Source organism: Adelges cooleyi, unplaced genomic scaffold (genome assembly GCF_023614345.1).
Source record: "Adelges cooleyi isolate 19-005CV unplaced genomic scaffold, UGA_ACOO_1.1 ACOO_flye_CR_arks_rails_tigmint_CR_PRNA_8, whole genome shotgun sequence".
Taxonomy (NCBI): Eukaryota; Metazoa; Arthropoda; class Insecta; order Hemiptera; family Adelgidae; genus Adelges; species Adelges cooleyi.
Window position 1 is genome coordinate 6041786 of NW_026096513.1, and position 23555 is coordinate 6065340.

The 23555-nt window shown below is 30.1% G+C and overlaps 3 protein-coding genes across 5 annotated transcripts; 1 reads left to right on the forward strand and 2 right to left on the reverse strand.

Annotated features, from left to right (window-relative positions):
• Positions 1-1945: 1945 nt before the first annotated feature.
• LOC126845653 (copine-8-like) lies at positions 1946-4943 on the reverse strand. Its single transcript, XM_050584445.1, has 8 exons — positions 4718-4943; positions 4275-4560; positions 3987-4199; positions 3710-3919; positions 3510-3642; positions 2820-3050; positions 2571-2749; positions 1946-2482 (listed from the first exon to the last, which is right to left on the reverse strand). The coding sequence occupies exons 1-8, from the start codon at positions 4780-4782 to the stop codon at positions 2162-2164; spliced, it is 1638 nt and encodes a 545-aa protein (XP_050440402.1). The 5' UTR covers positions 4783-4943; the 3' UTR covers positions 1946-2161.
• Positions 4944-7186: 2243 nt separating this feature from the next.
• Positions 7187-10514, reverse strand: LOC126845585 (26S proteasome regulatory subunit 7). The gene is made up of 8 exons (XM_050584310.1): positions 10275-10514; positions 9335-9372; positions 8934-9107; positions 8554-8693; positions 8311-8479; positions 8074-8238; positions 7577-7964; positions 7187-7502 (listed from the first exon to the last, which is right to left on the reverse strand). The coding sequence occupies exons 1-8, from the start codon at positions 10351-10353 to the stop codon at positions 7345-7347; spliced, it is 1311 nt and encodes a 436-aa protein (XP_050440267.1). The 5' UTR covers positions 10354-10514; the 3' UTR covers positions 7187-7344.
• A 283-nt stretch (positions 10515-10797) lies between these two features.
• LOC126845771 (band 4.1-like protein 5) lies at positions 10798-20312 on the forward strand. 3 transcript variants are annotated; one of them, XM_050584654.1, is made up of 16 exons: positions 10798-11094; positions 11290-11486; positions 12103-12207; positions 12552-12594; positions 12670-12846; positions 12924-13132; positions 13214-13302; positions 13393-13632; positions 14288-14407; positions 15058-15200; positions 15322-15441; positions 15516-15638; positions 16882-16981; positions 17058-17115; positions 17270-17749; positions 18493-20311. In XM_050584654.1, exons 2-16 carry the CDS (start codon positions 11334-11336, stop codon positions 18613-18615), a joined length of 2283 nt encoding a protein of 760 aa, XP_050440611.1. In that variant the 5' UTR covers positions 10798-11094; positions 11290-11333; the 3' UTR covers positions 18616-20311. The 3 variants fall into 3 exon arrangements, with proteins under 3 accessions (XP_050440611.1, XP_050440613.1, XP_050440612.1); XM_050584656.1 differs by having other exon boundaries at positions 10800-11094; positions 18496-20310; XM_050584655.1 differs by lacking the exon at positions 10798-11094 and adding an exon at positions 11101-11211 and having other exon boundaries at positions 18493-20312.
• The last annotated feature ends 3243 nt before the right edge of the window (positions 20313-23555 follow it).

A 23555-nucleotide genomic window follows, 5' to 3' on the forward strand; every position in this document is an offset into this window, starting at 1 on the left:
ACCAAAAAAACCAACAAAAATCGAGAATTTGCCGTATTTTAGACTTTGACCTTTAACCCACTAGAACTTAGCGGAAAACAGTCGGATCGAAACGCAATTTTTATAGAACATTTATTAGGCATGCCTCTATCGCAAAATAGCCTCAAAATTGTAAAAAAAAAAAAGGAAAACTACAAAATTATAATTTTTCTTAAGACATATACAGGGTGGCCCACAATGATTTGACAAATGAAATAACTATAAATAATGAAATAATAAATTTTGTTCTAGTGAATATTTCTGAGATTTTTTTTTTTTAATCATTTGTAATCATTTGCGTTATAAAAACCGTGGTGCTTGTAACGCAAATGAGTATAAATTATTTTTTTAAAAAACCTCACACAAGTGACAAAACCACTTTAAAATAAACATTTCAATGCTAACCCGTGTACGGTATAAATCATACAAATATCTATAAAAGCATTGCAATGAGCACGAGTCACTTAAAATCATATTTTAGCTTCGATTTGGAGCAAAGATGTTGTTGGTTTTACAATGATGTGGGCTTTTTTTTTTGTCTGTATACACTATAATTTTTTTAATACTGGACCAATTCCTTCGTGTAGCAACTGTATAAATCATAAATTTCATACAGTTGGTTCTTTGAGGGGGGGGGGGGTAAAAGTTGAAAAAACTCACACTTAAAATTAAAAAAAAATAGCCAGTACAGTGGGGTCGGAGCTTAGTGGGGACAGATCATGGTGGTGTCGGAGAATAGTGGAGACGGGGAGATCACAGGTTAACAGTAATTTTTAAATCTGAAAGTGATAAAATCTGTACTTGGTATGGACTGTACGGCCTGAAAATTTTTTATTTCAAATTTTAACTGTGAAAAACTAAACTTTTTTATCTTTTACCTCCCCCCCCCCTCAGTACCAGCTAGGTAAAATTTGTGACTTACAGAGTTGCTATAATAATTAAAAATAAAAATATTGTCACAATATTACTCTCGATTCCCTTGTTGTTAAATTTGCCGAGAGGACTAGTACAGTAGGGTCGAGGTATAATGGAATCTACAGGAATTATTATTAATATAAGTCATAAAATCACTTTAAATTTGTAAACACTGCACCTTACTTTAATTCTTATTTACTATGCCGGTTTATGCTGTGCTTGGTTTGGACTTTACTCGTTTGAAAATACTAACTACTAATTCGCATCGAAGCGTTTATTCGAAAGTGATTTTATCACTTTCATGTTTAAAAATTCCTGTAAACATGTGACCTCCCCGGCCCTAATATGCCCCGACCGCATTATATTGGCTTTTTAGTTTTCCTTTTTAAAAAACATTTATAATTAATTATTTTGGAAAAATATGTGTTAAAAAAATATTCAAATGAATATAATATACATTTTATATAACAAATATTATTCAAACTATATAGAAACAGTGTTGTTAACGTACGACACAAATGGCAATGTTATTCGGAAAATAACAGAACGTTCATGTTTCTAATTTTTCAGGCCAATGAGATGTGAAGAGTGTTCGACCTTTGAAATGATCTATAACAAAAATAAAACAATTTGTCTTATTACTAGAGAAGCTATTTTTATAGTAATAGTTCTGTACATTTTTTTTGTATTTTCAGGTTACTTAATAGAAAAATAACACCTTATATAAAAACCTAAAAAACCTTAAATAATTGATAAAATCAATTGTAAAAGTAATTATTACAAATATTTTGAAATAAACAAATATTTATTTCATTTATAATAATTCATAATAATTATTGTAAGAACAATGATTAATCGTAACACCGCTTTAAACATAAATTAATATATTTATCAAGAACGAAAACGTATAAATAAAACATATTTATTAGAGCATAATAAAAGCAAAGAAAAGTATTTATTTAGTATAAATATTGGATATTAAACGTAAAAAAAAATATAAAACAATTTGTTATTTGTATAACATAAATATATATATATATATCTATATATAATATAAAAATAGCATGTAATAAATAATTTGAAGTAACACTATCTACTTGTAGAACAAAGTAAAATTTTAAAAAATTTTTAAAATTATTAATCAAGTACTTCAACCTTGTATCCATATTTCATTGAATTTGTTGTTATAAATAAATAATTATTAATTAGCTTAAATTTTGGCAAAATATTAGATTTTTAGATTTTCTATGTCCAGTGTTTTTGATTCTCGCTTTTTCGGTATTATACCACTGACTTTCATGTACTCCATAAACTGTTTAGGCACTTCGGCCAACACGTCCTTAGCTAAAAGTAGGTTGGCCGTATTTGGATCGTTACTTAGGTACTGGTTAAATGGTACAAACTGGACTATATCTCTGGCGGCCCTAACACCGTTGGCCGTTTTCAATCCGCTCTTATCCGAATCCAATTCTTCCATTGCGTCAAACTCTGCGTTGCCGATACCCACAATGATAATTGAGATCGGCAATAACGATGCCTTGACTATGGCCTGGAAATTATAAAAAAAAAGGTAATTTACACACTTCAAATCCAGCACACTTTTTACTGTAACACAATAATGTAGCCAATAAAATTACTTCAACTGTTTGCTCCATATCGGTTATGGCGCCATCGGTGAGTATGAGCAAAATAAAATATCCATCCCCGGCTTGGTTGTTTTGGGCTATCCCAGCCACATGATTAACAATTGGTGCAAAATTTGTCGGCCCGTATAACTGCACTTGTTTAATACAGTTGCGATACGCATCCAATACGCCTGTTAACGGCAGGCACGTGTATGACTTGTGTTAAAACCAATTGACAAACAATAATGATTTTGTTATTACCTCTCACTCCGAAACAATGTGGGTTATCGACGCTCATATTCACGAAAAATTCGTGAGACACTTGTCCGTGTGGCGGAATTTTAGCGCCAAATCCCAAGACCGGAAACTGTTTGTCGCTGTCGTAGTCTTCGATTATCGAAACTACACTCCATATGGCTTGTTCGTATAAGTTCATGGACGCCGCGTTAACGTAATGTAAAGAAGACGGGTCCGACGGGTTTCCGTTGGATCCTGATTAAATATGAAAAATATTTAATGGTTACCAGTCAATACATCCGGTTATAGAATATACAGTTTAATCAACTAAAATTAATAGCAGCCGTAGAGCCGGATTAAAGGAGGGACTAAAAAGGTTAACCTAACCGCTCCAACCCCCCTTTAAGAAAAAGGGCCCCCTTACAAATTTGGTAATTTTGGATTGACCATTGTTGGAGAAAAAAATTTCAAGTTAATACTTTCTCTGTTTTAATAGACAAATTGACACAATACATATATAAATGCTTGTAATCTGTTTTGTTATTAATTTTAATTTTTGGTAAACATTAAAACTGACACCTATGTACTTACAAAAAGTTTGTAATATATTATAATATTATTATAACGAATACATTTTTTTTACATACAACATTTAGACTTCCTTTCAAATCATTTCAATACACCTTTTATAAAATAATATTTTACATAAATTACCAGTGAAATCGATAGCCACTGTACAAAAAATTTCAGTTCCGCCTTGAATATAGTCCAAAAATGAATACAATGCGTTTATTTTTATGTTTACGACAGATATTTCCCCGGAATCTTTGTAATCCTTTTTCTTTTGCTGTAAAAGACAAACAATGTTTGCTATTTAAGTCAAATTTAAATATTTCTCGAGAATGTCAATATACCTTTTTTTTTTCGTTGATACATTTAAAAGTAGCGTTGGGCTCTAAAAGACCTTTGAGAGTTGTGTAAAATTCTCCAATGAGACTGTGATCGCCGCTAGAGTTCCAGTCGAAACAAATTACTTTCAAATTGCGGTCATAATCTCCATTACACAATAATCGAACTGGCATACTGAAACTCTTCCAATGAGGTGAAAGCGTATCTTTTATAACCTAAAACATGGTTTTTGTTTTTAGAAAATTAATTAATAAGAATTACTTTTTGGGAATATCAACACACGTCAGTTTTGTAGACCAACGTGTAATTTCCAGTATCTGTGAGCTTGTAAAATTCTAAAAACGGGTCTGATTTTCCAAAAAAATCTTTTTTGTCCAATTTTTGGCCTTTTAATTCTAATATAACCTCGTTGTTATCATTGGTTAACTCTTCTGCAGTTACAATTAAGTAGCTACCTTTTAAAGCGCCTTCGCGATTTGTCAACTGCAACTTATTCTGAAATAATAAATGCGTTTAATGAGTACAATCGTTTAATCATGCATGACTCAATTATATCAGAGATTTTCTTACACGTTTATTGGCAACAAGTTGTCCAAGAGTAATAGTGATTGTGCCGAGAAAATCGTGTGCAGACAAGTCTTTGTCTTTCGAGTCTGAATCATAAATTTCAAACAATATCGGCTGTTGCTCTTCGAACCTGTAGCCGATCAAGACTTTGGAAACAAAATTTGGATCCTGATTATTTTTCACCGTTTCTGTACGATGATATTCCACCCATTTACGTTGGCCAAATGGTTGTACATACGTGACACACATCGGATCAGATTTGGATAACGTGTCAGTACCAGATAAACCTCTGAAAATAATTTAACTGTTTTTTTAAGGGTCAAAATAATAAATTGGAGATTTATAGGCCACATTTTTAAAAATGTGTTGAAAAAAAAACCAACAAGACAAAGCGGCTAAAATTTATAATAATTTATTTAATATAATAATTGTTTTTAGAAAATTACCGGCACGCTAATGAAAGTTCTATGTCAACCGAAGGACTGACTGCAGTTCCGGGTGTAAATGCCATATTTTTTTTTTATTACTAAAAAATACTAAGTAAGATAAAGTCAAAAATTCGTTTTAACAAATAACAAAAACAACACTTAGAACGAATAAACGTCAAACAATAATTTATTTATTATTTTCATTTATAAAAATAATTAATTATAATATCAAATACTATCATTTATATTATTATTTATTTGATAATATTGACTTGACTCTCAAGCGCGATGCAGAGAAGATAAGGTGACGTCACTCAACTTCTTATCGGTAAGCATCTTAATGACAATTTAATATTTATGCTTCAGGCATTTTGGGTAGTTCAGCTTAACAGTAAAGGCAAGGCCCCACCAAAATTATCTGGTAAATTTAAAAAATAGTAAAATATTTAACAGTTTAGACCGTTTTGATAATTTTATTTTGTTTTTTTCCCACGCTGCATATTTGACATCACATAAAATAAAATATAGTTATTAATTTTGTTAGCTAGGGGATGTTTTTGAAAACTTATTTTTTTTTTTTATTAAATGCTCATTGGAAATATTCTTTAGACCTTCAATAACTATAAACTCAAATTCAATAAAACTTATCTGGTGCCTAAAATTCGTTATAGGAGAGGGAGGAGTGCTGGTCGAGGGAGATTTTTTTCTTGTACCTACTTATATATTAGGGTTGTATTATAATGATTGTCATAGGTCGATCAAAAACGTCATTTGTGGGCTAGGAATTGGGATAAATAAAACTAAGCTATCTAAGTGACAAAAAAATTGTACTACCAAAGTAATTTCCAGCACCACTGTTTTGGTCGAAGTGGCATCACCTTATTTTCTCTAGATCTTGCACTCAAGTCACTGTTATCAACTGTCAAATTACCTACATTCATTGATAACAGAAAATGTGATAAAAATCATACGAGTAAAATTAGTTATTCAAAATAAGTGAATTACCGACAAAAGACCTTAAAAACAAAATGCACCATAACGTACGATATTATTATTACTATTATTTATTCTTATCAGTGTTTGGAAAATTCTTTTTAAAAAATAACGCATTCCCAATTTCTCAACTCACCGTTCCTTTATTTTCATAATGAAAGCATTCCATGTGCAATGAAAAAAGAGTCATGTATAATATTTACTGTTGCGCTAAATGGGTATTAAAATAATTTGATTTATTGTAAAATATACAAACGGAGTAGCTGTAGGTGAACCTTATACCATTATTTTGTAATATAAACGAAGCCACTCAAATTGTGGCTCGACCATGACTTAAAATTTTGTTTTTAAAAGTTTTAAAATCGTAGAATTGGTGTATAAATAAAATACCTGATATGTAATTGAATTGATATATCTAATACCTGGGTATAATATTAATAATAATAAACAAATTCCTGGCTCGAAAAATACCATAATCAATACTGGCTAAACTATTCATTTTTGTCACTGGCTCAGGGCCATAATTCTCATTAGGCAAGAAAGGCATATATTATGGACCACAAATTAAAGGAGCTATACTAAATCCACTTAGCACACAAGACAACTAAGAAACCCTATTTTTAGGTAAATTTAGTCGTTTGCGCACATTTTGTAGACACAACACTAACATATTGGTTAATATAAATAATTGACTGTATGCAAACAGCTATACAGAGAAAAAAAGGTCCAACCGAAATAAAAATATGAGACGATAAGGATTGTTGCAATAAAGTTATTATTAATGTAATCCGAGTTGCACACCGTTCCACCTTAGACGTATCTCAAGATTTCTTCATATTAGATTAAATTAATTTATTGAGTTGCACGTTATTGTATGATCGAATATTTTACAAACTAGGTTAAGTTAAAATACTAAAAACGTTTATTTAAATAGTCTTTCACAATGTAACAGAGATATAATTTTTATCGTCAACTTAGTGTTATCGATTTGGCTACATCAATAACTAATCCGGCGCATTGTGTAGGCAATTCAATAGCTCACGAGAAAGACGGTTATATGCGGTCTGTTTTTAAGGAGTTTTGTATAGGCAATGTTAAAGAAAAAACTAAAAGTTCATAATTTTTTTTTTTTTTGCATTTAAGTGTATAATTTCAATCTAAAATTCTCAACCTAATCCAAGCGTAGTCGTTTCCCTGGACTCCGTGACCAAGCCGAATAGGTACGACAATACAAACTGTACTGTGGAACGGCAAGTATCCAAGCAAACACAATTGGGTTTAGGGTTGATCGTGTTTTTGCAACTATACAGTTAAGATTTTTTATTTTTTTAAAATAATTTAGGTGATAAGGAAATGATAATAATGTTGAAGCGGTATCACATTTTGGTTACACAAAAAAAAAACTTGTCAACAATTAGTAATTTGAATCGAAATTTAGTTTTTCTTTTAATATAAAACATAGTATTGATTAATTAGACGAAAAAAAAAATACATAAATGTATTTAAATTCTACACACTGTTGTATCATCTATGTATACCGACTATAAATACAGAAAATCATATTTGTTATTGGATATGAATAAAATTATAACAAAATAATATGTACTTATAAAATAAATATATATATATATGTATAATAATTTATCGTCGACCTAGTTGTACGTCATGTAACGTGGAGTAGACGAAAACTTGGCGTATGATTTGATGACCTTGTTGACAGCTTCCAAGAAGTCTTTTTCGGTCGCCACTTTTCTACGTGCTCTAATGGCGAACATCCCAGCTTCGGTGCATACTGATCTGATTTCAGCGCCTGTAAAAAGTATCGCGTGACAGCATATCAAAAGCATAAAAAAACAAAACAAGTAGGTTAATTTATCGTCGTACCTGTACTGTTCGGACAAAGTCTGGCCAACAGTTCAAAACGAATATCACGTTCAACACTCATTGCCCTGGCGTGTATGTTGAAAATATGAGTACGCCCTTCCAAGTCGGGCAGTCCAAACTCGACTTTTCGGTCTAAACGTCCGGGTCTCATCAAGGCTGGGTCCAACGTGTCGGGTCTGTTTGTAGCCATTAACACTTTGATATTTCCTCTAGGATCGAATCCGTCCAACTGATTGATAAGCTCCAACATGGTACGCTGGACTTCGTTATCGCCACCAGCGCCATCATCGAAACGAGCGCCGCCGATAGCGTCGATTTCGTCAAAAAATATTAAACAAGCTTTTTTGCTACGAGCCATTTCAAAAAGCTCACGCACCATTCGCGCGCCCTATATAACAAATAATATAGAATATTTTTAATTTGGGCGGTCGTTTGAAATTAGATAGATTGTTAATGAGAAAATAGGTAATGATAATTTTAATTGTTCAGTTATTAACCTCTCCAACGTATTTCTGTACGAGTTCTGAACCGATAACACGAATAAAACACGCATCCGTACGATTGGCAACTGCTCTTGCACACAAAGTCTTGCCTGTACCCGGCGGTCCAAACAACAATACTCCTTTGGGTGGCTCGATACCCAAATTTACGAATTTCTCAGGCTATAAAAATATTTAAACAATTACATATTAGACAAAGTGGAAAAAAAATTAAACCACTCAATAATGACTTACGTGTAACAGCGGCGTTTCAACAACTTCACGGAGTTTGTCTATTTGCTCTTTGCACCCTCCAACATCGGAATAAGTGACATCAGGTTTTTCTTCGACTTGCATCATAGTAACAGTTGGATCGATTTTAGGCGGTAGAGGAATATGAATTTGATATTTATTACGATCCACGCTAAAAATTATACACCCAAAATGAATGAATTACATGTAAATATGTAACAAAAAAAAAAAAAACTACAAATATACCCGACACGCATTCCTTCTTCAATATCAGTTGGTGCTACGGAATCAGCGAGATCAACAACAAATTTCGCAAACTGCTTTACATTGATTATATATTTTGGATCGTCTGAATCAGCATTTATAATTTTGGTACACCTCGCCACCTAGTAACATCAAATGTATAGTACAACAGATAAAACGAACATATAATACTATGGCGATGTTTCAATTAAATTAAAAATACATTTTAGATTTAAAACTTTTTTTTAAATTGTCGTGTAAATCTCATTTCAACCAAACCGCAAATTATTTTTCGGTTCAATTTACTTGGACTCATAAAGTCTTTTAATAACACCAGTCAATAATGCCTGCCAAAAACTATATTTTCTACACTTATTAATTACCTGTAATGGTTGTTCATTTTGTAGAGTTTGTTTATCAGCAGTTAGATCCCAAAATGCAGGCGGCGCTAATCCAGTATCCGATTCTTTAATTCCGGTCAATTCATTTATTCGCTTAATTATGCTTTGAATATCGTCTTCAACAGCTTTTACATTTATTGTCCATTGACCTTGACCCTTTGATAGAATAACAAATTAGATATTTATTTTAATTTTTAAGAAGATGTGTACATGTAATATATATTGATGGTTAAAAAGTTTTTATTGTAAGCGACGCAATCTGATAGGGCAAATAACGTTTCTCTGTGGCATTGATTCAAAGATGGAATTTATCATTTATATTATAATATATAAAATATCTTTTTAACCATCTATACAAAGAAAAACATTTAAAATAAACATACGTATGTTTTCAGCAATGCAATATCCTCTTCGTCCAAAGCTAGAAAAAAATGTATTTTATTAGTTATACAACTTTATTGAATTATACTCAGTTAAACATTAAAAGAACAGTTGTCAACTTTTTCTAAGATTTATTGCAAGATACAGAAAGTTACTTTAAAACTATATTAAAGAAAAACAAGCGAGGTATTATTTATTCGTTTAAAAATTTTTATTTAAAACAAACATGATGAATAAAAATATATTTCAATGATGCTGGTCCTCATAAAAAATTGGCTTACTAATCCACAACTTTATAATTTTATACTCTCTTTTAAATAATAGATATTATACTCAAAGAAAGTGTAATTTTCCCCTATTTTGGGGGGTTTATTTTAATATCAAAAAAGTTTGACAACAGATTTTTGAGAAAATTGAATATGTTATAGCCCCATTTTAGATCTACCTTCGGTCTAATTTTCAGATCTTAAACTCTATAATTTCAACTAAACAATCATAATAGAGAAAAAAATTCTACCCCTTTTAGAATAAAAAGTTTATGATATTTGTTTGGTTTGCGAACGTTTATCGGTAGAACTGTACAAAGAATATTTCATATAAATTTGAGTACTTTAAAAAAAGATGAAGAGCGCCAAATTGAAAAATATGTAAATTAGTTAGGTGTTTTCTCATTTATTAATATTCTGAACCACCAAAGTACAAATCGGCTACAATTGCAGAGTCGATAGAGTAGCTACTCGAGTAAAAAGAGGAAAAGAGTTATTGTGTTGTTCACATCACTGTAAAACTAAGCTTACGCATCGAAGCTAAACGTTGACGTTATCGATCAATTAATCAATATCCCCAAGTTGGCTATTTAATTAGAATTTTCGCAAAACAATCCAATGAACTTAATTTATATTGAAATCAAACAAACGAGAAACAAGAAAAAAAAACTCTTACACTTGATTTCTTTTTCTTCTTTTTTTTCCGGTTCGTCTTTCTTCACCTTTCGCATTTCATCGCCTAAGTAATCAGGCATCTTGAACGACAAACGACTAGTAGAGGTACTTTCTAAAGTAAAAATTTAAAACGAACTCGAGACAAGAGCTGTTGTAAGTTTGAAAATGACAAACGAAAATAATCAAACGTCTATTGGCGAATATTACAGAATTGCTGATTTTAAAAATGTATAGGTATAATAATAATACTCAATAATGATAAAGCTGTTTTCTAGTACACACATATCAAATTTTTTCAGATACCGACCAAAAACATTTTGAGGTTAACTTTGTTGATGATTTGTGAGTTTGCCACCAGCGCCATCTTTGATGTTGATGGATAACTAAAAAAAAAAACTACAAGATTATGTGGTGTTTATTATTATTTCTTATGAATTATTTCTTTTTTTTTTTTTTGATAATATAAATTATTATTATTGTTGTTCGGGTCCTTCGACATGAAATAGGTGGATTATAATAAATATATATATATATATATATATATTACTGTAGTGTAGGTATATTTTGTATAATATTGTTGTTCAAATTTTTCAAACACTCCACTTTAGTATGTAAGATAATATTATATTTTATGGCTTTATGAAACGTATCCATTGATAATCGAATCCTAATCATTTTAACGCGATGTTGTTACATTAAATCGGATACCTTTTTTATTTTGCAATCACATAACGGGATATTCTATATACCTACCTAAGCGAGGCTTGTTTGGGTGTACACAATCTTATCCATAACGTTGTGCCGTGCATAAATTTCCTCTGGTAAGTATCTACTCTTAAGATTCACTTTTTTCGACGTGCAATACGTTTTAATTATTATTAACGCACGTTTTGTGTTAAAAACGATTATTTCAAAACCGTGTACAAAATCTAACATAGGTTTGCCTACTTATATTTACTTGTAATCATTATGCCTATGTTTTTATTGAAATTATTATTATTTTTTGTTATTTCAAGAAAATTATCATGTTCCTTCATTCGTGACACAATACCCTTTTGGAATGCTTCGGTTTTTGAGTAGAAAGCGGGGTCGTAATGATCCTAAAGCAAGAAACATCAAATCCGGAGCCGAACGGTTAAATCCTCCGAACAAGCATTGTATGCAATGCCGTGTCGTGCTTTTAGACGGAACAGATTTGTGTATAGAGTTATCGGTATGTATAAGTACTTGAAATGCGAAAATGTTTGAGTCTGAAATTGTTTAGATTATAATTAGCGTAGTTATTTGGTATATATTTTTTACAATTTGGAGCTGTAGATTGACTTGATATCTTAATTTATCATACAATTATAACTTACAATGTTCTTAATCAAGAAAATGTTCTACACTTGCAATGTCTTTCGACTACACTAATTTTAATTTTAAAAAAATTAGAAATAAAATTGAAACGTATGTCTTAAGTTAAAATTCTAAAACAAATCCTAATATTATGACTTAATAATTTTTGATAAAATTATTAAAAAAAAAAAACCCTAATGATTATAGAAATTAAATTTTAAAAAGTTTTTATTTTTCTGCTATATGTAAAAATATGGGTAAGGGGACATTGTTAAACATTTTATTATAATCTTTAGACTTAAATGTATAATGGCTATTTACATTAAAATTTTTAAATATTGTTTCGTACAAATTTTATGAGTAAGTTAAAAAAATGTTAAATTTAAGATATTATTATACTGAAGAGATTTTTTTTGTTATATTTTGAGTATCTTTTATTCTTATCAATAAAATATAAATATTTACAAATAAAGGTTTTTTTTTGTTTTTAGAAAAAAGCGGTCGGCAGTGATTTATACGAGCAGGTGTTTTATTCTTTGGACTTAATTGAAAAAGACTATTTTGGACTACAATTTACTGATGCTAACCATGTTCAGGTATTTAAAAAAATATGTGGTCTTATAAATCTCATTTGAATCATGTTTTCGGAAAACAATACCTATTAAAAATCTGAAATATTTGTTCTTAAAATGTTTTAGAAGGTATTTTTAGTACAGATCAAAAATATTCTTTACAATGTTATCTCTTTAAATTGTTTCCTATATGTTGTTGCTGTTTAGATCTCCTTTGAAATAATTCCTTATTGAGTATAGTATTATTATTATTGTATTTTTGGACTTGTTATGGGTCTTTTAATAAATTGAACTGTAATAAATGACTGTACAATTTTTGTATGACACTGTTTTTTTTTATAAATTTAATAACTACGTATTTTGTTTAGCATTGGCTTGACCCAACAAAAGCAATTAAAAAACAAGTACGAAGTGAGTATAGAAAAAAAAACCAATATATTCCGATTTTTAAAGACATTTAATACATATTATGTTTAAATATTTTAGTTGGACCGCCTTATACATTCCGACTACGTGTAAAATTTTATTCCTCCGAACCAAATACGTTGCGAGAAGAATTAACACGCTATCAGTTTTTTCTTCAACTTAAATTGGACATATTTGAAGGTCGTTTAGAATGCCCACAAAATACATGCATTGAATTAGCTGCATTGGCTTTACAATGTAAATATTATTAATCAATTTGTTATTTTTTGAATTTATGTGTGTATACGTTTTTAATTTCCTTATTATTTTTTTAGCTGAGCTTGGTGATTATGATGAGACTTGTCATACACCGGCGGTCATATCGGAGTTTAGGTTTGTGCCCAACCAAACTGAAGACATGGAGATACAAATAGTAGAAGAATTTAAAAAGTGTAAAGGTTTAACGCCAGCCCAAGCAGAGACTAGTTATTTAAGCAAGGTCAAGTGGTTAGAAATGTATGGAGTGGACAACCACATTGTTCTGGTATGTAGTATTATTATTACATAATATTATTATCCATATATCTTTACAGCTCTTAAAATATATAATTGTTCTTTTTAACAGGGTAAAGATGGGTGTGAATATGCCCTTGGCTTAACACCTACAGGTATTTTGGTATTTGAAGGGATACAGAAAATTGGTTTATTTTTTTGGTAAGGACGCCTTAGTATAAAATAATAATGAACCATAATTATTATTTTTTTTTTAATAGTTAAAACTGTAATAACACATTTGTCGTTTAGGCCGAAAATAGGCAAGTTGGACTTTAAAAAGAAAAAATTGACTTTGGTTGTTGTGGAAGACGATGACCAAGGACGTGAACAAGAACATACATTTGTATTTCGTTTGCATAATGAAAAAGCATGCAAACATCTATGGAAATGTGCTGTTGAACATCATGCTTTCTTTAGGCTCAGAGCTCCTGTTAAAGGACCTTCGGCAAGACAAAATTTCTTCAGAATGGGATCACGGTTTAGATACAGGTAAACGTTAACTAGATCCAAAATGCAGTAATAACTGTCGTAGCAGAATAACATGAGATCAGTTAATTTCTTCATTGACGACAGGTTGAGTAATACAGAAATTGTCAGTCTTCTGAAGTAAATTTGTTTCGTATAATAATGATTTTTTTTTTTTAGATTTATATTAACTTTTGTAAATTTGATAAACCTAATATTTGAAATGAGATAATACGTAATATTATTTTAAATTAAGTATAGTAATCGTAGTTAAATTTGATAGTCAAAATAGAGGAAACATAGTCAAAATCATAGTTAAGCAAAATAAAATCAAAAAACAAAACTGTTCCATAAGAATTTTGGCTAAAAGCTAAATAGTTTTTAGGGTGAATCAGTCGGTAGTAATAGTTGAGTTAATATAATTTGTGTTTGGCGCTTAATTATTTTAAGAACCGCAAGTTTTTTAATTATAAAAAAAATATACCTCAGATGAGAAGCAATATAAAATATTTTTCAATTTGTTATTTTATTTGCAATTATGATTCTTGTTTTTAATATTAATACTATAACTATTATTATTATAAAGTTATTAAATATAATGTTATGCAATATTCAATGGATCTAAGCCAAAATAGGTACTGAAAACATAATCGCTAATAAATTGATTTTAATAATATAGCGGTAAAACGGAGTTTCAAACAACACAGTTGAATAGAGCAAGACGGACTGTTCAGTTTGAAAGGCGACCAAGTCAGAGATATGCAAGACGGCAGTCTCATGTTTTAAGAGAGCGTCAAAAGTAAGTACTTGTACTAGATGTGCACACAAGGCAGCCGGCCCTAGTCTCAAGCCGATTTTTGCAAGGGTCTGGAATGTTTACACTTTTGTCATAAAATAGTTACATTTTCTTTTACAAATTATATACTATTAATAAAAGTAAAGTCCAAGGCCTGATTTAAATTTAACAAAAAAAATTCTCATAGTACTGTGTTTAATAACTAAAATCCCGAGTTAGTAGAACACATTAAATTTTATAACTGAACTACAAACGTTTTAATAATGATTTACATTGAGGTAACTATTCACTTAGGCGTTTCCTCTTATAAAAAAAAATATATATAGACGATCTGTAGAATAAGTTTAGATTAAGGTTCAAAAGAAATACTGGCCTTGAGAATTTCTGCTTTTACGTTATTAGGTTATGCTTAGTTTCAGAAAATAGGGTAAAAACAATTATGAAGATAATAATATATGTTGATAAGTGTTTATCAAACCACTTAACTTACATGTACTATAATCCAATTTTTAATGAACTGCTTAAATTAACAACAATAAAAAACAACCATAGTAAACATTGATAATTCGCTCACCTGAATTAACTCTGAAAATCATAAGCGATAATTGTAGAAATTTCATTTGTGTTAACATTATAAATAATTTACTATTTAGAGACAAACCAGAAAGGTCTAAGACATCCGAAGAAAAAAACAAAGTAGAAAAAGTTAATATAATGGATAAACCTCCAACTCCTATTTTGGATCCTAAAGAATTACAACTTGAACCAACATCTTCAATAGCTTCCAACGCATCAGGTAAATTATGTCAACTACCGACTTGTTTAATCACTTATATAAACTTTTGCTCAATATCTCCTCTGTTGCATTACATGCAGAAAACTAATATTTTTATGTGTTTATTATTTTGCAATTATAGACGTTGCTGATGATCGCCTAGACTCGTTGTTGAAGTGCTTAAACAAAGACACGCCTATGATAAACGACAACAAAAATGAATCAAACTCTGCAATGTCCAGTTTAAACAGTAAACATGAAGGTAAAATGAATAATTATTGCTTTAACTTGTTATAAACCAAAAATGTGTTATTTAAAAAAATATTTTTGTTTCAGACTATGATAAGGAAGAAGATAAAAAGTGTACGACTTCTCCTTTACCAAATAATAAAAATACATCTTACAGCACGACTCCCAGGCCAATACCTAAAGAACATTTAAAATGTAACATCTTAAAAGGTATCTTAAAAATTATTGGATTATTACAGCTTAAGCAGCTTATTTAAAGGCTGTTGCTTTTTCTTGTAAATAAGTAATTACTTCATCAGTCTAGAAAAAAAATAGTTTTTCTTAAGTTTTTAACATGTTTTGTCTTAGGAGTCCATTGCTGCATGTTAAGTTTAATGTTGTTAAAACTAAAAAATTGTTTAAAGCATTCATAAAAGTCGTCTTTAGTCCGTCAACGGAGATGAAAACGGCAGCTCCTTTTTACCAGATAATTTTTCGCCCGACAATGTCACATTACCATTATGATAGATCATTAAATTGTCTATAAATTAAGTTTTCACACATTTTCCAAAAATGCATTTTTATTCGAGAAAAAAAATAAAACATAACTTTTTTCATTTATTTGGAAAAACAGGTTTTTAAAGTTATTAGGTTATTAAAATGTTTGATAAACGATTGAAAAACGGGTAGAACGTGTTTAATATATTTTTTATAAAATTTAATTTCCTACAAAATAGGTTATAAGAAAATATTTCCTACAATCATCCATTTTTTACTTATAGATGGTATAAAATAAGTCATCTTCTTTCATATAAAAATGTAATTACAAAAAAAAGTCAACTTTTTTATCTTTGATTAATTAATTTCTTATAACCTGTTTTGTAGGCAATTTAATTTTATAAAAAATATATTCAACAAGTTATACCTGTTTTTCAATAGTTTATCAAGTATAATTAAATAACCAAATTCTACCTAAATTATTTTTTCACAGCTATGAACAAAAAGGCGGAGTAGCCCTTTGAAATTTTTTAAGTTCATAAATAAAAACCAACCTAAATTATCTACTGATATATATCTTAAAGCGTTTTACACAATCATAGTGGCATAATTTAAAGGTTTTTTTATTTAGCTTATATTTATTGGTCTAAAATGACAAAAAATCAGATGAAAAGTCTTCAAAGCGATTTTTAAAATATTTTTTAATAATTTTTTTTTTTTTTTTTAATTTAGGTATAAGTGAATAATTTTTAAATCTAGTTAACAAAAAAAAAACTAAATTAAAATTTAATCACTCAATTTTAAGTATTAATTTTTTTTTTTTTTTTTTTTATTGTACATCTTATTACACGATTGAAGTATTATGCTGTCATCCGGCAATCCACAATAATTTGGGCAGCTCGCTTAATTTTTTTTAAATAAAGTTGATTATGTATGTATATTAATTTACTTTATAACACTACTATATTTGTTTTAGCCAAAGTCGAAGAAGAAATGAAGAAAAATCCTTTGACTCTGTTTGATCCCCTATCCACTGGCAAGGTTACCAATTTACAAGATAATAATTTGCAAAATGGGTAAAATATAACAGCTATAAAGTGGTCTTTGGCATTCACAATATAATTTGTTGTATAAAAATGTTTTTTTTTTTAGAGAGTCCCCTTTGAAATTAACTACGTTTGGTAAAGAACAAGCAACTTTTGTATCCGTTGTGAGTATAAACGACTTTTACGATATTACTATTTGTGGTGTATTGCAGCGCTATTAGTGATTTGCTGTGTGTATTGTACATGATTGGTTTTGTTTTTGTACTTATTTTTTGTTTTCCTTTGTTTTCGGCTTATTGCTTGGTATTGTTTATTAAGGGTGGAGACAAATTGACTTTGTCCTTAAATGGCGGCATCGCGGCACCAGAAGAAATTAAACTGTCGACCGAAGAACACTCTGTAACTGAATCGGCGGCTGCGGTATCTAAAGATGACCGTAAAAGATGTGCCACCCCGGTGACAGTTACGCACTTCTCATTTGGAGAGTGCGGTAAATTAGAGCAGAGGGTTATATTATCTCCCGACAGGAGTCCCACCGAAAGCACATCGAGTTTTTTATCTTTGCCATTTGACACTACTTCCCCAACTAGCCCGAGAAATCCGTTTACTGCCAATCCATTTACAGGAGACGCCCAAACTCCAACCACTAACCCGTTTTTGTCCTCGTCAAATCCATTTTCCGATAATAATATTAAAAAAGACTCGGTCAATGGTGTCGTGGTCGCCGTCCTTGATGCAAATTCAGGCACCACAAACGGTGTAACAAATAATGAAACAAAAATACCTCCAAAAACCCAGGTATGTTCTGTTTTTTATTTTTTTATTATTATATTTAAAAAAACAATGTGTAACATTTCATTATAAAACGGACGTAGGGATTTTATTGTCAAAAAACTGGTTCTCCTTTGCTTTTTTTTCCACATGGTATTTCGTACTTGGTTTAATATTATAATTTAATTTAATTTTGTAATAATCAAACATTTTTTGGTGATATTGTATGCTCTTGAATTAAAAATTGAGTTACATCTTTTTTTTCTCTTCCATTTACAGACTTATGATTGTGAATTTGTATAAACTTTATAGTTACTTAACTACAGGTAGTATATGGGGTAAAAATGAATAACCTGTACAGCATAGGTGTAGGAAAGTAAGCCACCCGCAAAATACCATAATATATATATATATAATTAAAATACTGTATATTATCTGTGACGTCGTGAAGCTTTGTAAATAAAGTGTCGTATTTGTTATCGTAGCATGAAAGATTTATTGGAAATAAGTTAAAATTTGTAGGCGATTTGTTAAATAGATTAGTTAAGTAATTGTTTGAAGATATTTATCGTTTTATAGATGGTAGTGTGAATATATAAAATATAACTGATATATATAAACTGCCAATTGATCAATTTAAAATTAAGTAAACAAATTTAGAATAGACATATTTTTTTACTGACCCTAATATCGATAATTATTAAATTTTTCATTAATGTTGTGACTATAGATATTATTATTATTGACTAACATATGTAACTTTTGCTCAGCAGGAGTCGTCCAAGGTAAAACCGTTAAGTCAAATTTCACCTTGGTTAGTGAGTAGCGCAGCCGAAACGACTTCAGGTCCGAAAATAATTACAAGGAAATCCGTTATCACGACACAGCTTTAAAATCAATACTACAAACAACTGTGTGGTATTTTGTATGATGAATGTTATTTATTTTTTAAACAAGTCCATACAAATTTAAAAAAAAAAACGGCATACAACGTATAATTTTTAGCAAATTGTTAAAAAGTAACAATATGATTGACATATTTTGATCTCTTCCATTTTTCTACTATGAAACCAACAAAACAATTTTTATTTAACGCTAAATCTTTACGTTTTATGAATACTATGATTAATGATTTGGTAAATAATTCGCTTGGGATCAAACTTGGTATCTAAATATTTTATTGTATTTGTAATTGTAAAGGCTGCTTTTTTAGTTAAGTTTTTTAAAAAAAAAAATTTACTTAATTCAAAATAAACATTCCTCGCGGTATCGTGAGGGTTACTAAATACAAAGAGTTTATGCACCGCTGTTTTCTGTGATTTTTCGATCATTTTTAAATAAAAATTTATAATAAAAAAAAAAAATAGAGCTGTATTTTATAGTACAGAATATATTATATTGTATTATTATTATTTTAAATATATTTTTTGCCTATGTACTTATAACATTTACATAGAAATTATCGGTTTAGATTTTTAACGACCAAGTACAACACATTTATATTTTTTAATATTCTTTTAACCACTACCAGTATTAGCGTTAGTGTTAATATATTTTGTAATTGACAAAACATTATGTGATTTCCTCCGTCCATTTGAAATTATATACAAATTTTACGTTAATTATTTTCTATCGACCAATGTTTAAAACAATATTATTCCTACTTATTAAATGGTATTCAGTTTTAATGTACTTTTAGAAGTTTGCTCTCTTCATTTATACATTTTTATTTATTTTTTATTACATAATATATATGTATACGTAGTGCCGCAACTAGAAAATTGGTCCACCACTATGATTCTCAACGGATGTCGATTTTTTTTTTTTTAATGTCTACAAACAATTCTTGTAATATTTTTCAAATATTAGTTGCGGTTTTGAAACCGTTTGGAAAATGTTTACGATGGGACTATAATTATTATTAATATTGAACAAGTTATACTCTTAGTCGATTCTTTATTTAACCAATGCATACTTTATTTTGTTATTTTTACTACATAACCAGCCATACATATATTTTTTATTATTTTTATTACTATTATATTATATTATGTATCGCATCATCATCATCATCAACAACATTTCTGTGAACACTTTATTTTATGAACGGAGAGAACGTATTATTATTATTATTATTTGTATTTTTGTGTACGATGCAATTTGAACACGTGAAAAGTATTGTTTTTCTCACTTTACATTTGCTTTTATTTGCCTCTTTATTTGTGATAGTCAACAAAGCAGTATCTTATATTGCTGGTACTTATTTATTTTTTTATGTAATTAGCTAGCCCATTATCAAATGTTATTTTAAATTGGCAACTATTATTATATTATTTTGTGTTTGACATATATATTATTATAATCAACGAATTTATACGTACTCGTATTGTATTTATTTGTATTATTATTATTATTATTATTCGTTTATATTATAAATAGTTATATAAAAACATGTCAATACTACAATTGTTTAGGAATTTTATCAGTATCACTTGTATACGTTTTATAAGCTCAGTGTGCCATAGTCTGTAGGTATATATATATATAGATATTAAATATAATTAAGTTTATTTCGGAGTTTATTCTCTTATAATATGTCAGTATATTATCTTTTTTTTTTTAATAAGACAAAATATATATTATGTTACGTTTTCAACAGTGTCAATTGTAGTAATTGCTTGAAATAAAAATTAACATTTTGTAAACATTCATTTTCTGTAGACGATTGATAATAATTCATCGATTTCCGGTGACTGAGTTTTACGAAACATTTTATTTATGTTGTATGATTTTTTTTAAAAAAAATATAAATTTCATTTAGTAAATTCAGAAAGTTATTTGTTGATCTGCTCACGATAGATTTCCGCACTGCATAATAGGTAAATGGTAAATTAAAAATTCATTTTTTTTATCAAACACGACATGGATTATTAAAAAAAAAAAAAAAAGTATTATATTGAAGTTAAATTACTTCAAAACTTGTGTGAAATATTCTTGAAATGTGCTGGCATTTTTTTACAAGTTATTTATATATTTTAAATTTTTTAAATTTGAATGAAACAATTTTTTTGATTGGATTGAAAAAACGAAATTAAATCCAGGAATCCGGTGTTTAGTCCCAGTTTTGGTTTCACATTTTATGTACTTAGAAAAACGTTTGCTTTGGGATCTACATAAATATATTATAATAATTTGTAGGGCTAGAACACTCAAATCGGTTGTACACAATCAATCTATCAAAATTAATAGGTAAAAATCAGTGTAACGGAGCTATACAGTTTAGTTGACACAATAATACCTAAGCCCTGGGCAAGCAAAATACCTAAATTATGATAAACGACTTGCAGTAGCAAGCCACGCCTAAACTGCGCGGGTAAATTGGGTCAGCTTAGATTAATAATAATTAGGTGGTCTTATAATAATATTATACTTGTTGAATAATAATTAACTTTATATAATATTTTTATTTGCACATAGTATATGTGGACGTACTAGAGAATTGCTAAAAGTCATATTCGGATTAAGCAAATTAAAACAATGTAAACATGTTGAACTTATCTTGAGATCTGTGTTAGCAATTGTGTTTACTAACTATACATATTATAATGATTCATCAAGAATTTACAAACGCTCAATTTCTCCTAAGATAATAATTGTAACTTTGTAGTTTTTCTTTTTGGAGACATTTTAGTTTATGTTGTTTTACAATAGGTATTAGATATTTTTCTATATATTTTTTTCATTTTTTCATTTGTATTTTTTACAAGATTTTCAAGGCATCGACTGTGGCTCGATTTTAAAATTATTTTTTGTTAATTAATGTTTTCAGTATAAAATAAATGAATTATCAAAATAGATTATTTTCTCCTGTGTTATAGTATGGTTCATAAATGTTTAGTGAAAGATTGCCTATACAATGCGCCTTAATAAATGCTAGTGTAGAGGCCCCTTAAGAATAAAATGTTTGCTGAAAATGTTGACCGGTCGATGCAAGTATGAAATAGGTATTATTCCTATCTACGCACTCCTCTAAATTTTAAACTTTAATAATATTAAAAGTAATTATCAAAAACTGGTTATATCGACCAGTGTCGAAATTTTCGGCAAATTATTCTCAATTTATAAAAATTCAGTAAAAATGTGCAGTTACCGTTTCAATTTCAGAAGTTCCATAGAACTCTGGATAAAAAAAATAAAAGGATAAAAATTCGAATATTAAACACTAAATTGTTTAAAGAAAAAAATTACAAAATTATTGCAATTAGAGAAATATTGAACGTCTCGTCCTGATAACGACAATCACTCTGTACATATCTGGCCGTGCGCGGCCCGCAAGACAATAAACGTTATTATAGCTGTTATTACACGCGGTTGGGACGACGCACGTAAGGCCGGCGGCAGCCGACAAGGATGCGTGACGTTGCGCCGGTGACCGCGCGACGCAATAAGCCCGCCGAGGCAGCGGCGGTCGTTGCTATGCGCGTTCAAGCGGCGGACACCCGAACGGTGAATGGCTTGGGTGCGCGGTGGGCGTCTTCGTGGGTCAACCGATGTGATACATAGCCGGCGATATTACTAATATATGTATGTATCGTGGTCCGGGGTTGCTACAAAACGGGTTTGTGCCGATGAGTAATGAGCCGCACGTTTTATGGTATAAGGTAGACTTCTACCATAAAGTAGGTATATATATATATTATTATAATATTCTGGTTCCGTACCGATGACATTGGGCGGTTAGTTTTTTTTTTTCATATAAATATAAATATATTTATTATACAACATTTTTAATTTATTTTATTTTCTGAGATTTTCTAAACCACGCGCTGCGCAGTTTAGCTGTTATGCAAATGTAATACACATCGAAACGCCCGTACCGACCTACCGACGTCACGGTACAACCGCGGTACCCGCCAGGCCCAACCGCGCGCCGTCTGCAGTGTACAATAATAGTCGTTGTTTATTGTTTTTTCTAAGTACACACATACCGATTGGAACGTTAACAATAATATTATCATTGCATACGCCAATTCACCCTCATGTTATAATATCTCCGCTTCCTCTTCTAGAAGGAAGACCTAACCTGTCCGGCTGAGCAACAGTTGTCCACAAGCCAGTCAAGTAGCTTGGGACACAGCTTATACAAATCGAGTCCTTAATATTAAATCCTTTTCGAAGTTTGCATTTTTGTTACTCGCTCATACTTCATGCAGATACATCAATACCCATGGATGTGTCCTGCAATCTAGTATCTCTAATAGTATAATCCTTTATAAACCTTATCCATACTCCTCCTCCATAAACCCTCCATGATCCTCCTCCATAGTTCCTTAATACTCCTCCGTAATCCATAATGACGTCAGCACTGTGACACAAAACCTGACGGACACTATCTTTATTAATTGACCTCCACAATCCTCCTCTATACTCCTCCACAGCCCTCCACGACCCTCCATAACCCTCCTCTGTAATCCATAATGACGTCAGCACTGTGACACGTGTAACATGTTGGACACATTTTCAGAATGACCCTCAGCCATAAGACATACCCCCTCCCAATCGGCTATCAATAAGTAATGATATCTATTATTTATACATTGCGGCCAAGTCTGTTTTATGCCTCATTCAGAAACTGGCTAACTTTTACATATTTTAGAAGAGCAGTGTTGCTCGTGAAAGTATAGGAGTAAAGTGAGGCATAGATATCAGTTATCACTACTTTGATGGACAGAGACTCTTTTGCAAAATAGTATCCGGAAGTGGGAACTGGGCCTTCGAGGGGTATACATTTTTTTTAGCGACTTTAAATATTATTTTATTGTACCTACATCGA